Below are 21685 nucleotides of genomic sequence, written 5' to 3' on the forward strand. Positions count from 1 at the left end.
GATACCCTGGAGCAGGGACTGTCTGTTGCTGACTTGAACGCGAGGCATGCAACCTTAAACTCGCGAAGAGTGGAACTTGGGATCCGCAGTGGGGAACATCCGTACACTAGACATTTCTACCTGCTTGTAAGTCTTAGTAGCACAACAAGCTCAGGCTAATTATGGGGTTTTCAATTGCATGTCGTGCATTTCATTGGTAGATTTTACGCTCCCCTGGTGATCTCATTCAAACGTTGTCTTTGTGATTTGGGAACAGCCTTCATCTGGCACGACAATTCCTCAGGTAATTTCAGAGCCTTGGATTCGCTTGAATCATGAAACGCTTTGTATCTACCCTTCAAGATTTCTTACAAATCACTACTCACTAAGTTAATCACAATGTAAGAGCGAACGGGGCTCGGTGCTCGGGGTCGGGATTCGGAATTCGGAGTTCGGAATTCGACGTTGTATGGCGATAACCAGTACCTGACAGGTACGTGTTCCCATCAAATCGAGCCAATGATTCTCTACATCCACGAGTCAATCACGCCTGATGATGGTTAGGCAGGTCTAGACAAAGAAATCTGAATCCCCGTTCAGCCTAGCGGAATCCCTTGGTTTTATCGGGACCAATTGGGCTCGCGCAAGACCGTCTCTCGCTGTGGACGATAAGCATTGAGCTGGGGTAAGGTACGGCTCTTTTAGATTAACAGCTTTTGATTCAGGCCCCAGCATTTCGAGTGAGAAAGATATTTATTGTCCCTCCCGGGGACCCATTAATCGAATTCTCCAACAATCATCATGGCTGTCATAACTGGCGACCGGACTGACGACCCCGAAACGCACCCCTTATTGCCCGGAAGTCCTAGCGTGCCGACCATCACGGACGCCAAGAAGCTACTGATTCTCATCGTGTGTGCAGTGTCTATCCTTTCCGTAGATTTTGGAGCCTTCCTCTCGGTGGCCCCTCAGACTGCAATTTTTGAACAGATTATCTGTCGGAATCATCTGGAGTTCCGGAATGCTGGAAATGCGACCCTTGGTGAAGACCCGTGCAAATCAGAAGCTGTTCAAGGTGAGCAAATAACCTAGACATGAGCTTAACTATTATTGATATTGACTATTTGTGCCAGGGGAATTGGCCTTGATTATTGGCTACAAGGATGGATTTGACGTGCTTCCAAGTATTGAGTCCTAAAATACTACTTTCGCGTTTGGTGGCTGACTTGTCGTGCAGCAATTCTCCTGTCCCTGGCGTACGGAGTCCTTTCCGACCATTGGGGCCGGAAACCGGTGGTGCTCCTTGCCGTCCTAGGCAGTCTGTTGGCCGAATTCTGGACTCGACTTGTCTGTACGTGGAAAGAGTAAACATTCTGAGCCGGTTAAATGATCACTAATTACATCAGGTGCTTGGTCAAATGTTCTACCCCTCCGATTAGTGTGGTTGTCATCAGTATGGCGGATATTTGGCGGTGGCGATCAAACCATGGCTTCCGTTCTATTGAATATAGTCGCGGATGTTTTCTCAGAGGAAGAGAGGTATGTTCTTCGATTCCCTCAAATTTACCAGGTGGGTCTAATTAGATAGATCAACCGCCCTCTTTCGCCTCACGTCCTGTGTACTTGTCGCCGAGGTCTTGGCTACGCCATTCAGTGCATACCTGATGACAATCAACCTATGGATCCCCTACATTCTGGGTTATGTGATTATGCTAGTTGGGTACATGAACGTTTTTTTTCTTCCAGAAACACTTGAATATGCCAAAAGAAAAAGAGTCAATCGGAGAACAGCCGACAACTCGACCGAAGCTACGACGCAACTGGGGAAACAGTCTACCCTCCAGGCTCTCCGTCATCAGTTGCGCGACTTTACGCAATCTATTAAGTTTATGTGGGCAGATAGCAGTATCCTTTGGATGATCTTCCTCGCCTTCGCTTCCATGATCAGCCGCCAAAGCACTGTCATTCTCTTACAATACGCTTCCAAGAAGTTCGGCTGGAGCATTGCCCAAGTAAGCAGTCCACCTATTCCATCAGAGTTGAGCTAACAGCAAACAGGCGAGTCTGCTGATTTCCATCCGCGGGGTCTTCGGCATCTTCAGCTTCCTAGTATTAATGCCCGCACTCACCTTCTTAGCCACTCGATATCTCCACCTGCATGGCAAATTACGAGATTACTGGCTTAGCCAAGGGACAGGCCTTTGTGCAATAGTCGGCTTCACCTTAATAGGGCTGGCCCCCAACCCAGGCCTCTTGATCACCGGAGTAGTGATGGTTTCATTCAGCGGAGGGTTTAATGTCAGCACACGCAGTTTAGCCACTTCATTAGTCCTGCCCGACCACGTTGGCACTTTGTACTCGGCACTGGCGATCTCCCAATCAATCGGGATGCTCATCGCGGGCCCGTTGTTCGCCTACCTCTTCCGATTAGGCATGCATCTCGGCAATGGCTGGATGGGTCTGCCATTCCTGCAGGCCGGTTTATGTTTTGCGTTTGCCGCTGCAGCCCTTTTGCGTATTCGGGCTGGTCGATCAATGCAAGATGACGAGGGGGAGCAAGAACCATTGATTTCATAGAATTGCCCAATATTCCAACATTTCTGGCCTTTGTATCCACGTTAATTGCGCACTGGGAATATCAGCGTTGGGCTTCACCTCAAGTACGAGATCCTGCACGTAAAAAACTGGAAGAAAAGGGAAGCCGATCCCAGAGTCTGGGGTCCAAACTTCCACCCTATCAAGCTCATCGTGAAGAATTGGGGCCGCCGATCCTCAGGGCACACCCCTCCCTCGCATCTGGTTCGCCACAGCGCGACCGAGTAAAGCGGGGGCTCATCTCCCGGGGGGATCAATCAGCATCGGAGATCCGCAGGCGTTTCAACGAATGCAACGTCGAATCTAGATTGAGAATGGGGGGTTCCGACGGTGGTTTGAAGAAGACGAGACCCTGCATGGAATTAGTGAAACAATTGGATAACACTGTTGAACAGATCTTGGCGTACCTCCCCACCTGAAGGATTAGCGTTCACGGCGATATCCGATGATCGTCGCGAATCAGGATACCCTTATCAGTGCATGTGCTTGTACTGCTGCATTGATCGACAATTCGTGTCCCTGGCAATGTCCGCGTTACTCTACATAATGTCGGGGTGTTTCTTCGTCCCTCATCGTCTTATTTTCCATCCGCTCAGTTAAATCCAAAACAACATTCACAATGTCGTTCTCACGAATGCTCGCTCTAGCTACTGTCACCACCGGTGCCCTGGCCCAGCTGAAATCTTGCTCGAACAATGGCACCCTGAGCTGCCACAGCTCGTCCAAGGCTCCTACCTGCTGCTACAATTACCCGGGCGGTGCTCTTCTGCAGACCCAATTCTGGGATACAGACCCCACGACCGGTCCAAGTGATTCGTGGACCATCCACGGCCTGTGGTAAGTATACACCATCGACGATGGCAAGAACGGCTGATCTAATCTTATGACTAGGCCCGACAACTGCGATGGAACCTACCAAGCTAGCTGCGACTCCTCGCGTGCATACACCAATATTTCCGATATCCTGACCGCGCAGGACCGTACCGATCTGCTCTCATACATGCAGACTTACTGGGTCAGCGACGACGGTAGCGACGAGGCGTTCTGGGAGCATGAATGGAGCAAGCATGGTACTTGCATTAACACTATCAAGCCGAGCTGCTACACCAACTACTCGCCCCAGGAGGAGGTTGGGGATTACTTCCAGAAGGTGGTAGACTTGTTTAAGAGTCTTGATACGTACAAGGTGAGCTTGCCATTACCTATTCCATATAGCAGTTCAGCAATAATGACGATAACAGGCGTTGTCCGCGGCGGGTATCACCCCTCCGACTCGAAGACATACGAGCTCAGTGACATCCAGGCCGCACTGTCTAAGCTGCACGGTGGATCGAAACCGTATGTTGGTTGTGAGGATGGTGCGCTGAGCCAGATGTACTACTTCTTCAATGTGGCTGGCAATGCCATTGACGGCCAGTACCAGCCTACTGCTCCACGTAAGTGATACAAGTTCTCTTCTTGTCGCCTTTGCAACTGACAATCTTTAGTCGAGTCATCCAACTGCCCCAGCAGCGGCGTCAAGTACTTGCCTAAGAGCAACTAAGCTTTAGCACCTCTTTTGAAGGAAGGTTGTTGTATGAACAGGCGAACAATGTATATAGAAATTGAGCCTGTGTTGATGATATTAGGTTTCTGGGTTGTTATGGTTAGGAATTAGAGTACATGACCGCTAGGGGAGACACCCGCCGAATATCATAAGATGAATGCTGGAACAAATATGTCGTTTCAAGCCACCTTGACAGAAGTTCAGGGCTGCAATTGGGATAATCCAGCGCGGTGCGCGAATCCTGAACCCTGGACCATTTGAGTGTTATAGACTTCGGGGTCGTTGGCGTTGATGAACGAGATCATCCCTTCCATTTGGGGATGCGGTAATTTATGGTCCGTCGACAGTGCAGGTAGAATGAATCTACTCGCTGAGGCATGACGATATGCACTCAAAATTTTCCGCCTGAATCAAGTTCAACAGGCTGCTTGCTCAAAATAGCGCATACCACCAGAATTCGACCTTTCAGACGAAAGTGTCAAGGCGACTCAGGTACGAGGCTCCCACAATACGGCCCTGGCATGCATTTCTAACGGGAGAGGGAGCGATATGGTTTCGGCTGATAACCAAAACAAGTAATGATCGTAACCCTTGCCGAGTCGCAGATAGAAGACGGCACAGTAAAAGATAAGACTTCACATGCCCTTCATACGGGCCTGTCGGGCCTCTTCGTCCCTTCTGGCTTCGGTACGACCCAGGAAATCCATACGGCCCATATATCCCTCTTTGGCCTTGCTGTGGACACGCAGTTCGTCGCTGATTCCGGCTTGATCCACATATTGCGCCCAGTCGAGTCGAGACTTCTCCACTGTGTTGATCTTCGGTCCGCTCGCATTCTGATCGCCAGCTTCCAAAATCTGCTTCTCCCAACTCTTCTTGATTGTTCCAGTTGGATTGGGATCAAATCGGGATATCTTGCGCAGTGGGCGGCGTAGGTTGCGATTCGGTGCTGCAACGTCCTCTGCATTCTCGACGGTCTGTCCACTAGACAAGAACGCCTTGGCTTCTGCCGAGTTCTTGGGCACCATCTTCTCCTCCGTAATCATCTCACCAGCAAACTCGTAAGTCCGTTTGATCTTGATCATCTCTTCGCTGTGGGCATGGCGCGAATTATTCTCCGGCTTGGGAGCATGGCCCTTCATGTGCGCGTTGACGTGATCGATTTCTGGAGTCGGCTCACTATCGTGTTTCATCTGGTCCGGCCGCAGACCCAGCTCGGTGCCAGGCGCGTTCATCTGCTCCCACAGAGCATCCACGTCAATCGTCGCACCGTCGATCTTGGCTAGCGGTTTACGTTCCTCTTCCTCTCGACTGTGGGGAATACGGGTCAGAACGACAGTACTGTAGAATATAACTCACTCGGGAAGACCTACATCTGCTGCTTCATGGCACGTGTCCGTACAAAGCCTCCGGTGCCCCCTTCATCATCGTCCAAGTCCATATCGTCGTCGACTGCATTCTTGCCTTTGGACTTCTTCCCCTTGCGCTTTTTCTCTCGCTTTTCGCGTGCTTTCCGAATCGTGACTTCATCGCCTGAATCGAGTTCATCCTCCGGGGCCTCAGATTTTTTATTTGTCTTTCGCTTCTTCTGGGCAGGCTCGGCCGCATCGTCATCGGAAGATAGGTCGGAATCGTCTTGGGCGCCTTCGAGCCGGAAATCTTCATCCTCGGAGGAGTTGTAGGAATCATCGTCCAGATCGACAGTCGCGGAAACTGTAAGGTCGGTCGACATTTTGGAAATTGGCGCAGGAAAGGAATTCGCGAGAGAATAAGAAGCAGATGAACGCGATCTGGTACTGTCGAAGGCGGTGCTGATAAGGATTATGTAAGACAGCGCAATCACGCTCATCTACGCGAGCAACTGTCAACTCGAAGCAAATCATTCAATCCTACCGAGACATTTTACTTTTATTCATTCCAAGGTACTCCTCGTCTTCCCACATATTGAGTCCATCATTCGATGGGCCGCAATCGTTGGCAATTATATCTCCACTCTTGGATGGGTGGACTTTGATATTGGCCTGCTCAAACCATACCCGGGCATACCGACCGAAAACAGAATCCCGCAAGGCGTCAATGTGTCGCGACAACATTGATGTTTTTAAAAGTGTTTGACACGTACTTGGTGCCGAAAATGAGGCTTCGGGCAACAGCACTGTGCCCACCAACCTATGTGCGGACAGTTCATACAAAACAATGAGCGATCTACCTTGCTTTCACGGTAGAATGGCTACTCACCAGTCCAGCCACTTAATTGGCATCCATAGTATCCTTGCTGTGTGCTTTTAATACTAAGTGCGATGGCTTGATGACCTGGACCATAAGTATTGGCCACATCGATACTGTAGATTTCCGTGGCGGCCGTAGAGTTTATGGTCGTAGCTACTTGCAGATTAGACGATTTGTAAACAACAAAAGTTATCTAGAGTACGTGTCTTCTCACCTAGATGATATCGTTCCAAGCTTGCACTGTCCCTTGGTTGGGCAACATTCATATCATACAAGCTTAGTGAGCAGGTAGAAGTTCCATGGGTAAGAGGCTGACCATTTTGTAAGAGCTGCCCAGATTCCTCTGGAATGATCGGCATTCGGAATAGGGTAGAAATAGAGAACACTGATGCGCTCTGAGCTATTCCGTACCGATTTGCTCGCACTGAACTCTAATATCATTGTTTCATTCCAATCCCATTCATAATCATAATGGTATCTCGCAAACCAGCACGTCATACAATATCATATGCCTAGGCAATATCCATAACCAATAGTTCCAGTGAGGCCTCAGCCCCTAATCCCAACGCCTTTACATACATCCGTCAGCTATTTAGAATAAGAAACCAGTTCTCAATTCTTATACGCCTGCTTCGTAGCAATCTCCAACTTCTCCAACTGAACCTGCTCTTCACGCCGGCGACCAACATCTTTTTGGAACCAGGTTCCGGCGGCCGCAGCCATCCCCATAAAGATCTCCAATCCGAGTGTCAAGCACAACAGCCCGAACCCCGCATTCGTAGCGTGACAGTCGCGTGCAAAATGGATAGGTGTAGCCTCGTCACTGGAGCTCTCCCTCCATTTGCAAGTCCAGCTATGCAAGGTCTCGTTTTCGTTGAAGCCGGTTGGGTAGGACGAGGATGGAAGGTAGATGATGAAGAGAAGACCCACTAGGGCTGTGATAAAACCTGCAGTTGCTGAGGCTGAGGAGTAGGAGTTCAGGAGCTTAATGCGCGATTGTGGCTGGAAGGATACAAGTTAGTTGAGAATTTCATCAATCACCACGCGGCAGGCATTACTCACCAACGGAAGAAGAGCCACAACAACGTATGCCAAGTTCAATGCTCCAATGACACAGCCGCAAGCAAGAGCAGCTACTGTCGGTCGGATATCAAAGTTCATCGGCCAGAGGGCAAGACCCGAAGAGGCCCACTTAGCCGTAGTCCTATAATGATGGAACGGGACTGCTTCGCAGGGAATAATAGCGACAGCAGCGATGAAGATAATAAGGGATAAACCCAGTCGTGCCCGATGCAAGATCCTATTCTTTTTCAGGTAATTTGATTCATCCATATCGGAAGAAAAAGCGTTGGAGCCTGTGGTAGAAGAACCGGAGCTCATATTGAATGAAAAAAAAAGAAAGAAGACGATGGTTTTATTGAAAAGTTATTAGAGGGTTCTACCTTGCCGGCAAGGGTTTGTCTTTTCAAATGTGTAACAAAAAGAGGGGACAGAACAAGACCTCGCGGAGGTAGTTGAGAATGAAAGACCGGGATGATTCTGGCAAAGGACGGCGTCAAGGGTCAATAAGAGAAAGATTGGGACCTCGAGTCTCCGAAGTAACGCAGAAAGGGGAAACCAGGCTGAATATGTAGTACCAATCGATGATATACAGAGCCAGGTTCATGTTATTCTGCAAGCCAATGTTGGCGAGCGCTATTCCATCACAAATGTCAATTTGGGATAGGGCGCGTATCCGGGCGATCGATAGGGGTCTTCAGCATAGGCGTTCAGCCATGGTGGGGGTGATCACTATACTCTCGACAGCAATGATTCGCACATCCACAAAGTTAAATTCCAGGGTCATGGGCTCAGGTACTACAACTTGAACTCTACGCTTTCGAAGCACTGTAGTTCGCGGGGTTCTTAGCAGACGGTCGTGCGCCTGCAGACTTGGCAGTCAGAGAACTGGACAAAGCGCTTCCCAAAGTTATATTTAGTTTTTTTGCCTGAATGTTGGACACGGGGGCTTGCAGGCCATGGCTTTTCATTTGTGTTCCTGGGCACAGATCGTTTCGTCGTGACAGCAAAATCTGGCCTCTGATAGGTTGCGGCGAAGCGCCCGGGTTGCAACCTGAGGACCCCGGCGGCTACATAGGTCTTTGACCCACGCAGAGAAGTTGGTAATTAATTTTGTTCCTGCATGGACCTAGACAAGGGTTATTATCTGAAGAAACCCGGTCTGGACAGGTCGATTATCTATGATAATCTATAACGTATTTCCCAAGCAACCCGGACGCCCGGTCGGCCCGGACGCCCCATCAACTTCAATTAATTCAAACCAGCACAATTCACCCGAAAAAACGTAATATTGAATATCTAAGCTATTTAATCAAATTTGGACAATGCGTTCTCTTATGACCCTGGATATTGCACTCAGAGCATCTTGGTGGCGCCCTAGGTCGTCGGTTTTGTGCTTCTGCTTGACCGGTTGGCTGGTCGAATGAAGCTTCAATTTGACTATTTCGATCATTTTGAGCCAGTTCTCGAAGCTCAGCGACAGATAGGCCTTCTGGAGCTGATATCTGGAGCTTAGAACGTGCTTTTTTTAGCTCTTCTTTTTCCGCGCCAGCGCGTAAGAGCTGGTTCTCACGAGCTAGAAAAGCTGTCTTTTGCATCATGATTTGGCACGCTTTAAACACCTGATCTACAGCGGAATTGACTGGGCTTGGTGGGCTCTTAGAGCGCTTTTGTAAGAGCTTCTTAATTGAAGAAGCTTGCTTTTGAAGCTGCTTATAATTTGACGGTGTCTTAGGCTCCCACGCGCTGCTTTGGCTTCCTCGAGATGGTGGTGGTGTGGGCGTCCGGAGCTGGATATCAAGCTTTGAAATGACTCGATTTGGGTCATATGGAACTAAACCAGTTGCCGAGAAACTATTCTTGATCGTTTCTGCTTTGAAAGCTTCGATTCGAGCGTCTGGAAAGGCGTTTAAAAAGTCTAATTTATCAATATGGTTCCGACCTTGCCGCATCACGTCCTCGACACACTTTCCGTACGCACGCTTTAAGACGGCAAAACAACCCACATCAAGAGGCTGTAAAAGATGTGATGAGTGCGGTGGCATACAGATTGGAATCACATGATTTTGAGAGCAAATTTCGTCGAATTTTGGAGTTAGATGGCTTCCATGACCATCAAGAACCAGAAGTCGATATATCCCCTTTAACCTTAAGGAAGTTGATGGAATAAAGATCTTTTTAAGCCAGTGAAGTCCGATCTCATCCGAGGTCCATCCATTCGGACTAACCTGGAACTGCCAGTCGCCCGGAAGCTTCATCTCTTCAGCCCAGCCTCCAATATGAAGTTTTCCCTTAAAGATAACCATCGGAGGAAGGCTATATCCAGATGCGCCTGTACACTCAATCGCGGTGACCCATTCACGATTTCCAGGCTGTAAAAGAGAGCGTCGACCATAATATTCTGCTCTTGTAACGACTTTTGCGGTCGCTATTAAGCCCATCGCGAACCCCGTCTCATCAAAGTTATAGATATCATCTTCATGGATCCCATACTTTAAAGTCGTCTTTTGAACTAGGTCGAACCATTCTGCAATGATCTTTGGGTCCTCGCACTTTGCCCGCTTATAATTATAGCGTCTTGAGAACCTCGTTTCAAGCTCTGGGTGTCGTTTAACGTAGTTAGAAACCCAGTTTTTGCCGACGGTTTGAATCGGGGTAGTTCCACGTGTGGCGAGCAAGAGATTAGCCATTTCTTGGACCATAGAAGGACGTGGTGCTGCTCCACGTATATCCATAGAGATTACCCATTCTTTAAGCGAATTCTCCTCAATTTCAGTCAATTTGAACGATTTTTGACGTAATTCGACGCGGTTATGGACTCCGTGTATCCGGTCGTGGAGCGTTGATTTAGGTATATCGTATATGCGTGCTGCTTCACTAATCGACAATTTTTCCTGCTTTTTCCAAGCCTGGATAGCAAGTAAGATACGACCCTCTTGTTCTATCAAGTTTTGACGCTTTTGAGAGCGATCTGGTGGCATGGAGGTTGGTTGAAGAAGATAGGTCTAATTAATTGACGCGTTTTGGTTGGGGCGTCCGGGCCGACCGGGCGTCCGGGTTGCTTGGGAAATACGTTACCATCCAACGCTGGTAAGCTGTGGCTTGCATGTGTCCCGATTAGAAGACTTGGGCGCTCAGAACTGAGGGGTAAGGGTATGTCCTCGCACTTCTGGCTAGCCTTTATCATACTTTAGGATATTGCCGAGTTGGCGTTCTCATCTGATACGATACAAGAAGAATGAAGCAATTGTACTCCGTATAGATCGCGATATCTGGGTCCGCGGGGAAATCCGGCGGGGAGATCCACCGCCTGGCAGAAAGCCAGAAAATTTGGCGGGGCAGACTTGACCGTCAATTCGATTTTATCCGATCTTTGATTGAAGCTTGAGGCTTGAATACATTTCATAATGACTTTGTCCAAGCTGCGCGGAATTAGGCTGCCTGCCCCGGCGGATTTCCACGGTATGTGCCGTTTAAACTCAGGGAACAAGCAGAGAGCTGACCATGATCGTAGTCCACCTGCGCGATGGTCCCATGATGGAGCTGGTGACTCCTACCATCCGCAAGGGTGGTGTGAACACTGTTTTCGTCATGGTAAGGGAGAAATATTATATCAATCAGGTTCTGTCTAGCTTCCTAACATATCGTGCAGCCGAACCTAGTACCGCCGATTACGACCGTAGACCATGCCCTCGACTACAAGAAGCGCTTGCAAGCCATTGAGCCCAATGTCAGCTACCTCATGTCGCTGTACCTGCACGAGACCATCACCCCCGCTACCATCATCGATGCCAAGAAACGCGGCATCACTGGTGTCAAGAGCTACCCCGCTGGTGTCACCACCAACTCGAGCTCCGGAGTGATCGACTATGCTGCCTTCTACCCGGTGTTCGCCGAAATGGAGCGCCAGAACCTGGTCCTTAACCTGCACGGAGAGGTTCCCTCCACAGGCGATGTGACAGTCCTGTCCGCCGAGGAGCGCTTCCTGCCTACCCTGCTGGAGCTCCACGCCCAGTTCCCCAAGCTCCGAATTATCCTGGAGCACTGCACAACAGCCGCTGCCATCGAGGCCGTCAAGAAATGCGGACCCACTGTGGCCGGTACCATCACAGCTCACCACCTGTCCATCATCGTCGATCACTGGGCCGGTGACCCATTCTGCTTCTGCAAGCCTGTCGCAAAGACCCCGGCCGATCGTGACGCTCTTCTCCGTGCCGCTGTATCAGGTAACCCCAAGTTCTTCTTCGGCTCCGATAGCGCTCCTCACCCAGCTGCCTCCAAGCGCGGTGGTGAGAAGATTGCTGCCGGTGTCTTCACCCAGCCGTACTGCACCCAGGTCGTCCTCGATTCCCTCGAGCAGGCATGTGAGAAGGGAGTCCTCAAGGAAGAGGAGATTACCCCAGAAATTTTGGAGGGCTTCATGAGCAAGTTTGGTCGTGCCTTCTATGAAATTGGTGAAGAGACCAAGGAGTTCATCACCATCGACAAGAAGGGTGAGAAGATTGTAGACATTCTGCAGTCGGATGCAACCGACGTTGTTCCCTTCCGCAAGACTCAGGACACATGGACTGTTACCTGGTCTTCATAGAAAAGTCATTAGACAGAATATACCAAAAAGGTTCGGATTCATTGAACCAGTTTTATCTTGAAAATGAACCGTGCTACGCAGATCTGGTTTGCGTAATCATGTTGGCCACGCTTTCCAGCGCATGAGCTTCAGAGATATCAATCCGGCGACCAGCAACAACTGGATTTCCATCATCACCCATCGCAAGCTGCCCAGCTCGCTCCAGGTGTAGCCTAATCCGGCCTTCAATGTACTCTTTCCGCTCGTCGCGCTTGGTCTTAGTCTGAATCTCCTTCATTGAGCCAGGTAGAGATGCCAATCTCGGCCGAAGGTTCTCGAGTGTTGCCTGCAGAGCTGGAAGTTGTGAAATGATAAAAGTAGTGTGGGTTGTAAGCGGCGTGTGTTGGGTGTTTGAACCGGTGTCCACCCCGACACGAAGATGTTGCGCAGCGGCACTTGACGTCAAGAAGGACAGATCCAACGGCGGTCTCTTTGATTCTCCGGTCGCGTCACCATTCTTCGCAGTCTTGACTGCCGATACAATGGCATTCAACTGAGCAATCACAGCTGTATTGCGCGCGCATTCTTCTTTCAAGGAACGGTTGAGCTTTCTCGTCTCAAGTAACTTTTTGCGCTGGGCAGCAATCGTCTCTGGTGTGGGGGTATCGGGGGTGGGATTGAAAGATAGACCCTGCATCGGAAGTTTGTTAGCTCATGGTGACAAAGTCAGGTACAAGCCACTCCTACCTCATAATGCTTCAGTCGCACATGGGGGAGCAAGTCACTCGGCACAGTAAGGATATTCCTAAGTACGTAGATCTCGAACTTATCGAAAGCCTTATCGACATTGGTTTCAAGAAGCGTCTCTAACTGGTGCAATCCATTCTCCAGCTCGAGTTTTGCTTCCGGGTAAACAATATTGCCATCGTCGTCGGTGTCCGCGATGGTGGGGCCATTCGTGGCGTGCGAAAATCCTAGGCGCTCCGGCGGAGTAGCAATCAGACCAGACTCTAAGCTAGAGATTGCCTGGTAGATCAGATTGTTGATGGAGTTGATGATGTCGTCAATCAGCGACTAGGATTTCAGGTTAGCGGGGTCGTGAAGGGAGTCACGCCTCGGGGAAGGGGGCTTGATATGCAAGGCCAACACAACTCACCAATGGAGTGTAGCTGAAATGCTCGGTGAGCAGGGAAGTGGTTGCATCATTCATGGTGAAACTGGGCTTGTCGTGCTAAGAAGACGCGTTGGGAGAGAAAAGACGCGACGAGGTGGCAACAGACCGCCTTGGCTTCCTAACGAATGTGCGACACAACCTTATCACGCCAACATTCCATCGGAGCTGCCTCATTTACCCGAGTAAGCTGCATTTGACAGGATGTTTTCAGTCTGTTTTGAATTTCAAACCTCCCTGGGTCTCTGCTTTTTTCTTCCGTCGCTATGGCTGCCTTACTATCCGATAGTACACGATTGGCAGCTCAACCAGCACATCCGCATCGTCTGTCCGATGCTGACCCAGCCCGAATTGTAGTCAAATAGAATTCGAAGTATCCAATGGAAGCATACAGCTATGTTAACAGTTGCCACTTGGTTTAACTGGCAATTCTTGAAGCCTGCAGGTCCATGGAATTCCTAACAATCGGCGAACAATAACCTTGTCCATCCCTGCCTTCCACATGTATATATATGTATGTCGGAGACATCTTGGAATTCCACTTCCAAGGATTTGCAATCAACTGCTTGGCTGTAAGGACATGTCGGAAGGCTGAATGATCCCATCCCCAAGATTCTCACTAATTTTTGGAACAGTAATAGATAATCATGACACAAACAGGTCCACTCCGAGTCCTGGTGATCGTCTCGCAACGAAGTTCCCAGATCACGAAGGCCCGCGAGTCCCCACAAGATCTCCTCCCACTTGCAAAGCATCTCCTGAAAAAAAAGGGAATTTCGAGAGATCCCGCAAAGCTTGCTGAGACTCGGCTCGTCGCTGTCCAGCAATGGCGTACCCGAGTCTTCATCGTTTTCGACATCGCTTATACAGACTACAATGTGAAGCTCGGCCATCTCCCCGAACACAACCAACTCCCAGTGGTAGTCGCTCATTTCAGCAAGAAGAGGACCGCTTATACAGCGAACTCATGGGTATCGCGACGAGTCAACCATGATGTCGCTATGCTCCACAATGCCAATGGCTTCGATGCAGTCCCGCCTTTTGTGGAGGATCACTCGTCGGGAAAACCACCGTCATACCACAGTCCACGGGACATCACTATGTTACGAGTCACATATATCTGAACATCATCATGATGCGCTGTACTTTGCTATATCGATGAATAGTATAGTTTGGTATCTCAAAAGCATCACAACAGAAAAAAATATTCCACAACGCCATGCCATTCCACCTGGGAGTATTCCCATATTCAAGTTCTGTTTTATTTTTAGAAATCCATGACAAGCCACGGTGCCAATGTCTCCAGGTCCTCGACCTAAAACAATAATTGAATTTAGTACTTTGCACCCTACGATATGACAGCAATTGAACCTTGGAAGGGATAATCATACCTCAATAAAGTTATCCGCAGGGCCCGTCCGGCCCTTACTCTCATTAACCAAATCCCTCTCTAGCTTGCCACGCGCAATGGCCTCCCTCACAAAGAGATCCATATACTTCGCCATCAGAGCATCAGCATCCTTCGAGATACGAGTTTTGTCATTTTTGAAAAAATGATGGAAAAGGGCCGTCAACAGCTTAGGATGAATTTGTGGTGTCCCCATCGCAATATTTTCCTGTGGTGTCCGGTGTGTGATTTCTGCAAGCATGTAATCCGGTTCTTCGGAGAGGGGCCGCTCGCGTTCGCCGACTGGTGTCTCGGACTCGGAGTCGGACGCGAAGTCGGACGGGGTTGCGGGTAATGCGCTGAGGGTATCATCGTGGGGTCTTTTGCTAGATGTGGCCATGGAAGAGGAAATCGTGGGCTGGGTTTTGGATGTGGATGTTGATGTAGCTTTAGATGTGGGTTTGGCGGTGCTCTCCTTGGCTTTGCCCTTGTCTTTGCCCTTGTCTTTGGCAGCCGGTGGTATTGCGGATGGTCCAGCGCTTGAGGTGCGGCTTGGAGGCTTGAAAGGGAGTCTGCGCCGCTTTTGCTGGGGTTCACCGGCCATGGTCTTTATGTGGTGAGTTTTTAGATCGTTTACTTGTAGATAAGGAAGCAGAGTTGTTGACGCGGGCCGCGATTTGGAGACGCGGTGTCAGGTGATATGGCAACGCCCCAGTCAAAGGAAGCATTTAATAGAGAATAAAAAATAAACCCCGAAGTATTACTGCGCTGTTCCAATTTCAATTGACTGGCATTTGGTCATTATCTATCAATCTCTCAGGGACCGTCAGGTGTAAGAAAGGTTTGAAATTGAAGTTTTTTCCTTCACGAACATCAAAGCGATTATGTTGAATCCTGATATGAGGATATCGCCCTTGAGCTCAATCCAAATTTCTTTCCCACCGCCAGTTAATGTCCTAGGTATTTAGGACATTCTTCTTCGTGGCTTCGCCCTCTTCGTCTTTGTCTGGAGGGTAAACAATGGTGAGGGGCAAGCCCAAGGCAACTCCGTCGATCAGCTCCCTCGTTTTCGCCCAAGGAATACCAAAAAGCCCCGAATTGAATCGGCATGCCCAAAGGTGATCAACAAGAAGTCCAGAATGCCGCCTTTTCCCCGCATTATCAAGCTTCTGTCGCAGATCATGAAGAGCGGCATTGGTGTTATTGAGAATCATTTCGGGCGAATCCACGCGACTGCCGTAGTCGGCAGACGTGAACAAACAAATGACCCAGGGCTTAACACCTGGCGCAAAAAAGCAACTTTCAGGGTAGATGATGAGCGCTGTGCCAACAGGATAGCGGACCGAGATGGTCTTGGCTTCGTCTCCAGTAGCGTACAGATTGGGTATGTCATGAAATTTGTTCTCGCCCTTCCATTTCAAGCAATGCTTCCGGTACTCAGTGAAGGCCCATGGATACTTTGAAGAATGATCAGCAGTTTAAGAATAAATACTCAATCCCAAGCTCTTACTTTCAGTGCGAATTCTCGTGCGATTCCTGCTCCCCATGAGCCCCTTGCGTTGCATGCATCTAAAATATCTGAGTATGATTTCACTAACGAAATTGTTTATCACAAACGGATCAAGGCCGACCGTGGCGGCGCATCAAAAAGATTTCCAGGCCTCTCGGCGACTGAGTTGATATTCTCGGGGCTGGTATCCCGAGATGCCATCGTGTTTGGCAAGAGGATAGGGAAGAAAGGCGGGTTGTGGAAGAAGAGGAGAGGAAGTTACATAGAAGACAAAGTATACTGGGGAAGACAACTACAGGTCAAAGTGGAGAAATGCATGTATGAGGCACGGTTGCTGATGCCTACCTAGATGGGTGCCTAGGGTGGGTATCAAGGTCAGGACAAGCTCCATACCATTCTCATTTCAAGAGCTTTCATTTAATACATATACAGAACTCGCATAAAACATAGAACTTTGAATAAAGCTGCGCAGGATAAAATCATACGCGGTTTTGGTCAATCAGCATGACCTACTGCTCTTCCTTCTCCTCAGGAATTTGATTTTTAGCCTTCTCCTTGGACTCATCTTCCATTGAGTCGTCCTTCTTGGTCACCTGTTTCGCCTTTTCTTTTGTGTCCTTGTCTATGGCAGCCAGGACCCTTCGGCGAATAAGATCCCGCAATGACGTGCGCTTTCGAAGGTTGCTTCTTCCTCTTTCTTCTGGAGATACCACTGCATCGTCCACAACGACCGGCGAATGACGAACCTCACTCTGCATTGATGGAGAAACAGTGGAAGCTTCAACAGTAGATGTAAAGGAGATAGGCACACTCTGCCCACTGTTTGTTTTCAGACGGCGAGACATTGATCGCGAGATCGTTTTAAAGAGACCCGGACTTTCTTCCTGGTCATTACGTTCCAGGCGGGCGATCTCGCCTCGAGCAGTCGACCCATTAGTGGCAAGATTGTCCTCCGAGACAGGTAGGAAAACGATGACGCCTTGATCTTTGGGGATGTGTAACAAGTCGTGCATGGCAGCCTGAATCAGATTGGTGTTGCGGAGGTTGGTGAAGGGTGCAATGGAGGATGGGAGGGCGTATATCTTCAGTAGATAAGAAAGTTCTGTCGTGCTACCAAAGAACACGCCGGTGTTCTGTTGGATAGCGAGCATAATGCATGTCTCTGGACGCTGGTAGATTTGAGCCAGGCGAAAGATCAGATCGGCAACGAGCCTTTGTGATTCATCTTGAACCTAGCAAGCAAGTTTAGTATGGGACTCACGATAAGAAGACCAACTGCCAACAAACCTTGCAGTTTGTTTGAAGCTCTGCGACGACCACGGAGTCCTGAGCGATTCGGTCCTGGGGAGAATTATGGGAACCACGAGTCGCAAAAGTGTCCTCATAGTGGTGTGATTTCTTTTTCACCGGTGCATCCTCGGACTCCTTGGTCGAATACATAACTTTGGACTCGGAGGCATCATCAACAGAGGGGAAAATATTCTCCTCTCGACCTGGAAATGGGGAAGGCATGGTCACTGGTCGCTTGGGGCGTACATTAATGTCCTGGAGATTCGGCAGCTGTGGTAGCAAGGGTGTTGATTGGGATTCCACGGGGACTTTGGTGGACAAACGGGGTAGAGACGGCTTTTTCTGAGTTGAGTGGTCCATCGGGAAAATGCTCAATACGATCGATTGAAAGGAAGTGGGTCAAAGGGACAAGAAGCTTTTGATGGCCATTGAAAAAAACAGCGCTTTTACGAAGGTTGAAGGGAAGGTGTGGCTCTCGATAGTGGTTGCCTTTCTTGGTCACCTTGTGAACCAATAATCAAATTCAAGTATTGGAAGGTATCGAATGTCAAAGTCTCTATTCTCTAATCCCACATCAGGCTAGAAAAGCAAGCTCACGGAAGGCTGAATTTCCACTGTTGAAGATTTTATCGATCCGTCTGCGTCGGTCCCAAATAATCTCACCATCAACGTGCCTGATGTACAGAACACGATGTTGGGGAATGAACTCTTCGTCCGTAGATTCCTTCTTCCAGCTATCAAAGCCTACTTCCAGTTCGCCCTGGAATCGATCTAGGAAAACAATCACATAATTTTCGGGACTCAAGCTCGAATCCCAAATGATGCGATTGATAATGTCTGCCATGACTGTCACTATGTCTTTCTACTTTCCAGAGAGAAAGGACATCATACCTCCAGCAGGCCGCAGCTTGTTCTCACGGGACTTTTCCTCTGATTGAGAGAAGCGAACCTGGGTGGCTGTGGACCCACTTGATTGGATTGATGGACTAGCCGACCGAGATCTAGGAGTTTCTTGCGTCGTCTCGTGCACATTGACACACGTTGGTTCATTCGTGGACGCCATGATGGTGTGGAATTACGGAGTAAACAGTTGAAGCTGCATTATCGAATGCCATGACGGCCAGCAGCGAGACTTATAACATGCAACCAGAATTTTGTCACCTAAACCATCTCGTATTTTACATTGCGGAGAAATTCCGAATGACTCGTAGCACCCCGGCCTCTTGGGGACAAGCCCTGATGCCAAGTCAAGTGATTGTCCCTTATTCGGACTACAGCCTTACTCATGAGTCAAGGCGAAGTACAAGTATGTTATGAGTCACGAGTTAAGACTCATCTTTAGAGGGATGGCTATGACTCATGTATCTTCCTACAAAGGAGAATACGACAAAAACACAAAACAAAAAGAAACTCCGATAGGGGGAATCGAACCCCCGGCTGTCGTGTGAGAGACGACGATGTTAGCCACTACACCATATCGGAGGGGGACAGCAAATTACCATGTTAGGTTTAGTATGATCACTTTTGGTTTAGTGTCAAGTGTCTTTACACCTCGCCGTGCTGGTGATATAAAGCCCCTGTTTCCCCCCCCCCCATTTCGGCCCAAGTTTGTTTCCCTCTTTGATTTTGTTTTTCGCCCTCCTGCATGTGAGGCAATTTTGCTATTAAACCGGGATCTTCTTTCGGTGCCATTCAGTCCCAAGTTGTAGCTCAAATAGTTCTATTGAGTTTTTGATTATCTTTGAATTTGGCCAGGTCTCGACTGTCAAGGGAGATTTCGAGAGCATTCTCATCTTGGGAGCAAGTCTGTGGGAAGATTTAATCACTGGAAGTGACCAAAGCCACTATTTATTCATACGAGAAAGTTATGACACTATCCTTCACGACAACAGGCTAGATGTGGCTACGGATCAATTAAATTTAGCAGGCTGCTTGTAAGATAACCCAGTACCTTGCAAATTCGGAAAGTTTATTGAGTCAAGTCAGCCTTGTTTCATTAATCTCCACAATCAAGCAATGACGAGTGGCCATCACACAGGAAAAGCGGGGCAAACATAGGAGCCTGCGACCAATTCAAAAGATACCGGGTGCGACATGCAGCCTTAGCGCTGCCACGTCATGAGATTCAGGACACATAAATTCCATTGGCCATCCAATTGCGCACTTTTAATTGAACTATTTCCCTCTCCAACTACCGACTTCTCCACGCAGAAATGCCTTTAAACTACACGTCCCTCGACCCCGACCGACAACAAATTCGTCTACTGACAATTGAACGGTCAAGATCATATGACTCTCCGTTACGAGCATCACTTCGAGTTGCCTCATTACTCGATGAGCCGAAGCCTAACTACAAAGCACTTTCCTACACTTGGGGGGACATGGATGCAAAGGACCAATATCCAATGATCATAGATGGATGTGAAGTGTTTGTTTTGCCGACACTCTCGACATTCTTACGTAGCTTACGCCAGGCTCTGCCAAGGCAACGATGCGTCGTTTGGTGTGATTTCATCTGCATCAATCAAGATGATATTAATGAGAAGCATCATCAGATTCTGCTTATGGGAGACATATATAAGTTCGCCAGGCGTGTGGTTGCATTCCTGGGTGAGTCAACATTGGACATTGAGGCGGCAATATATCTCTATGCCTCACATACAAAAGAACTTCAAGGCAAATATGCCGCTCGCTTAAAGGAGCGGTGCTGGCTCTCAGACCAAACAGCATTGCGTGGATCTGGGGATAATGTATCCCTTATTGATGAGAAAAAAACTCAACTCCTAAGGATTCACGCCTGGAATGGTATAGCTGAGATCATGTCTTCGCCATACTGGAGAAGACTGTGGACATACCAGGAATGGTTTCTGCCCACGAAAAAGCCAATTTGCATGTCCGGAAGTAGGGCCTTTGAACTGTGGGACATGGAGTCCGTTATGGATGAAATGTATGGCTTCACGCCGACCTCGCAGAAAGTCGATGGTGAAATGAATCATACGTCCTACTCTGTTTACACAGAAGAGTCTGTGGACCGGGCTCTTGATAACATTAATGCCAGTGGCGCCCCTATTGAGCTATTGGCCTCAGACAGTGAAATGCGTACCAGCACTTCCGACAAGCAACTTAGCGTCAGCGCTCTTCTTTTCACAACAATAAACCGATCTTGTAGCGTACTACTTGATAGAATCTATGCACTCTACTCAATGTCACCCTCGCTTGCGTGCGAACGTCCACCCAACTACAAGAAAGCGATTCAGCAAGTGTTCGTCGAAACGACAGCGCATATTCTAAGCTCTGAGCCAGAGACGGAAATATTCAAGTTGTTCCCTTTATTGAAAGACCCGTCGTATCCATCATGGACGCTGGACTTCTCTGCAAGTGGCGAAGCCCAATTCGGATATTCTCAAAGCCCAATCGCGAATTGCAATATCGATGAATCTCTCTGGTCGAATGGAGGCACTCTCGCAGTCCAACTGGATGAGCAGCTTTCCGGCCTCCGCTTACATGTTAAGATCCTCGGCAATGTGTCACTTTACGATGTGCTTCCCCCAGAATCTGAAGCCCGGCTCGTGCAGAACCAGTATCGTGACATAACCAAGAACTACGGGGGATCTAGCTCGAAGAAACTTGCAAGGTATTATTTGGAGATCATCCACGCGCTTTCCTTTCGTGGGAGGGACCCCGAAGATCCTATTCCTGAAGACGAATTCGCTGAAATGGTGGAATTGATAGACATGGACGGCCCCCATGCGGAACAATTCAGGACATTGGTTGAATCTCCACCAGGCGAAGAAGGTGGAAGCGGGAAAAGTCTGTTCTTCGTGAAGGAAAAGGGTCGATATTTGAGCATCGGATTCTCAGGTGCAGGCGTCCAGGATGGTGATATTTTGGCCATTCCGTATGGGTTCAATCAAACTTTTGTCCTGAGACGGCTGTCATATCCTTCTCACGTTAATGATCACTCGCGGTTCAAAATTGTAGACATGGCATACGTTGCAGGACTTAAACGCTTCAAGTCCCCAAGATCTTCGAAGACTCCTTTGGTCCAAACTCTGATCAGCCGTCCTAGGTTTGAAGTGGTGATTTGCTAATACGCTTTGATTGACTGGGCACTTAAATACTTCCAATATTAGCCACTGGAAGTGATCATCCATACAATCTACGATTGATGATTTTGCATTTAGACAAATAGAGAGTAGGTAAGCTTTGACTGTGTCTATTTCATTATGTAATAGTTTTGATGAGCCGGCAGGAGCGGACAAGGGAGCGAGGGCGACCTGGGGGTCAGATCTACGCGAAAGGAAACGACAGGAAAGAAAGAAACAGAATAAGCTGATGGTTGATTGAACTGA

The 21685-nt window shown here is 48.7% G+C and overlaps 12 protein-coding genes across 12 annotated transcripts; 5 read left to right on the top strand and 7 right to left on the bottom strand.

Annotated features, from left to right (window-relative positions):
* Positions 1-780: 780 nt before the first annotated feature.
* N7484_002607 (uncharacterized protein) lies at positions 781-2556 on the top strand (the record flags this gene model as incomplete). The annotated part of the gene is made up of 6 exons (XM_057113027.1): positions 781-1054; positions 1113-1163; positions 1217-1330; positions 1386-1518; positions 1568-1991; positions 2038-2556. The coding sequence occupies 6 exons, from the start codon at positions 781-783 to the stop codon at positions 2554-2556; spliced, it is 1515 nt and encodes a 504-aa protein (XP_056973167.1).
* Positions 2557-3193: 637 nt separating this feature from the next.
* On the top strand, positions 3194-4117 carry N7484_002608 (T2 family ribonuclease; the record flags this gene model as incomplete). Its single annotated transcript, XM_057113028.1, has 3 exons — positions 3194-3411; positions 3466-4010; positions 4062-4117. 3 exons carry the CDS (start codon positions 3194-3196, stop codon positions 4115-4117), a joined length of 819 nt encoding a protein of 272 aa, XP_056973168.1.
* A 638-nt stretch (positions 4118-4755) lies between these two features.
* Positions 4756-5852, bottom strand: swc5 (putative Swr1p complex component (Swc5); the record flags this gene model as incomplete). Its single annotated transcript, XM_057113029.1, has 2 exons — positions 4756-5431; positions 5494-5852. 2 exons carry the CDS (start codon positions 5850-5852, stop codon positions 4756-4758), a joined length of 1035 nt encoding a protein of 344 aa, XP_056973169.1.
* Positions 5853-6961: 1109 nt separating this feature from the next.
* On the bottom strand, positions 6962-7729 carry N7484_002610 (uncharacterized protein; the record flags this gene model as incomplete). The annotated part of the gene is made up of 2 exons (XM_057113030.1): positions 6962-7351; positions 7412-7729. The coding sequence occupies 2 exons, from the start codon at positions 7727-7729 to the stop codon at positions 6962-6964; spliced, it is 708 nt and encodes a 235-aa protein (XP_056973170.1).
* A 3086-nt stretch (positions 7730-10815) lies between these two features.
* Positions 10816-11996, top strand: N7484_002611 (dihydroorotase; the record flags this gene model as incomplete). Its single annotated transcript, XM_057113031.1, has 3 exons — positions 10816-10870; positions 10923-11002; positions 11061-11996. The coding sequence occupies 3 exons, from the start codon at positions 10816-10818 to the stop codon at positions 11994-11996; spliced, it is 1071 nt and encodes a 356-aa protein (XP_056973171.1).
* Positions 11997-12069: 73 nt separating this feature from the next.
* On the bottom strand, positions 12070-13185 carry N7484_002612 (MIND complex subunit MTW1; the record flags this gene model as incomplete). Its single annotated transcript, XM_057113032.1, has 3 exons — positions 12070-12666; positions 12723-13049; positions 13132-13185. 3 exons carry the CDS (start codon positions 13183-13185, stop codon positions 12070-12072), a joined length of 978 nt encoding a protein of 325 aa, XP_056973172.1.
* Positions 13186-13793: 608 nt separating this feature from the next.
* N7484_002613 (uncharacterized protein) lies at positions 13794-14270 on the top strand (the record flags this gene model as incomplete). Its single annotated transcript, XM_057113033.1, has 1 exon — positions 13794-14270. One exon carries the CDS (start codon positions 13794-13796, stop codon positions 14268-14270), a length of 477 nt encoding a protein of 158 aa, XP_056973173.1.
* Positions 14271-14413: 143 nt separating this feature from the next.
* Positions 14414-15137, bottom strand: N7484_002614 (CENP-X/MHF2 family protein; the record flags this gene model as incomplete). The annotated part of the gene is made up of 2 exons (XM_057113034.1): positions 14414-14461; positions 14538-15137. The coding sequence occupies 2 exons, from the start codon at positions 15135-15137 to the stop codon at positions 14414-14416; spliced, it is 648 nt and encodes a 215-aa protein (XP_056973174.1).
* Positions 15138-15489: 352 nt separating this feature from the next.
* N7484_002615 (phosphatase) lies at positions 15490-16244 on the bottom strand (the record flags this gene model as incomplete). The annotated part of the gene is made up of 3 exons (XM_057113035.1): positions 15490-15990; positions 16044-16102; positions 16151-16244. The coding sequence occupies 3 exons, from the start codon at positions 16242-16244 to the stop codon at positions 15490-15492; spliced, it is 654 nt and encodes a 217-aa protein (XP_056973175.1).
* A 308-nt stretch (positions 16245-16552) lies between these two features.
* On the bottom strand, positions 16553-17693 carry N7484_002616 (MIF domain protein; the record flags this gene model as incomplete). Its single annotated transcript, XM_057113036.1, has 2 exons — positions 16553-17275; positions 17331-17693. The coding sequence occupies 2 exons, from the start codon at positions 17691-17693 to the stop codon at positions 16553-16555; spliced, it is 1086 nt and encodes a 361-aa protein (XP_056973176.1).
* Positions 17694-17907: 214 nt separating this feature from the next.
* N7484_002617 (DUF504 domain-containing protein) lies at positions 17908-18396 on the bottom strand (the record flags this gene model as incomplete). The annotated part of the gene is made up of 2 exons (XM_057113037.1): positions 17908-18185; positions 18225-18396. The coding sequence occupies 2 exons, from the start codon at positions 18394-18396 to the stop codon at positions 17908-17910; spliced, it is 450 nt and encodes a 149-aa protein (XP_056973177.1).
* Positions 18397-19546: 1150 nt separating this feature from the next.
* On the top strand, positions 19547-21424 carry N7484_002618 (HET domain-containing protein; the record flags this gene model as incomplete). The annotated part of the gene is made up of 1 exon (XM_057113038.1): positions 19547-21424. The coding sequence occupies one exon, from the start codon at positions 19547-19549 to the stop codon at positions 21422-21424; it is 1878 nt and encodes a 625-aa protein (XP_056973178.1).
* Between the last annotated feature and the right edge of the window lie 261 nt (positions 21425-21685).

This window comes from Penicillium longicatenatum, assembly GCF_028827895.1.
Source record: "Penicillium longicatenatum strain IBT 33135 chromosome Unknown contig_2_segment0_segment0, whole genome shotgun sequence".
NCBI classification, from domain to species: Eukaryota; Fungi; Ascomycota; class Eurotiomycetes; order Eurotiales; family Aspergillaceae; genus Penicillium; species Penicillium longicatenatum.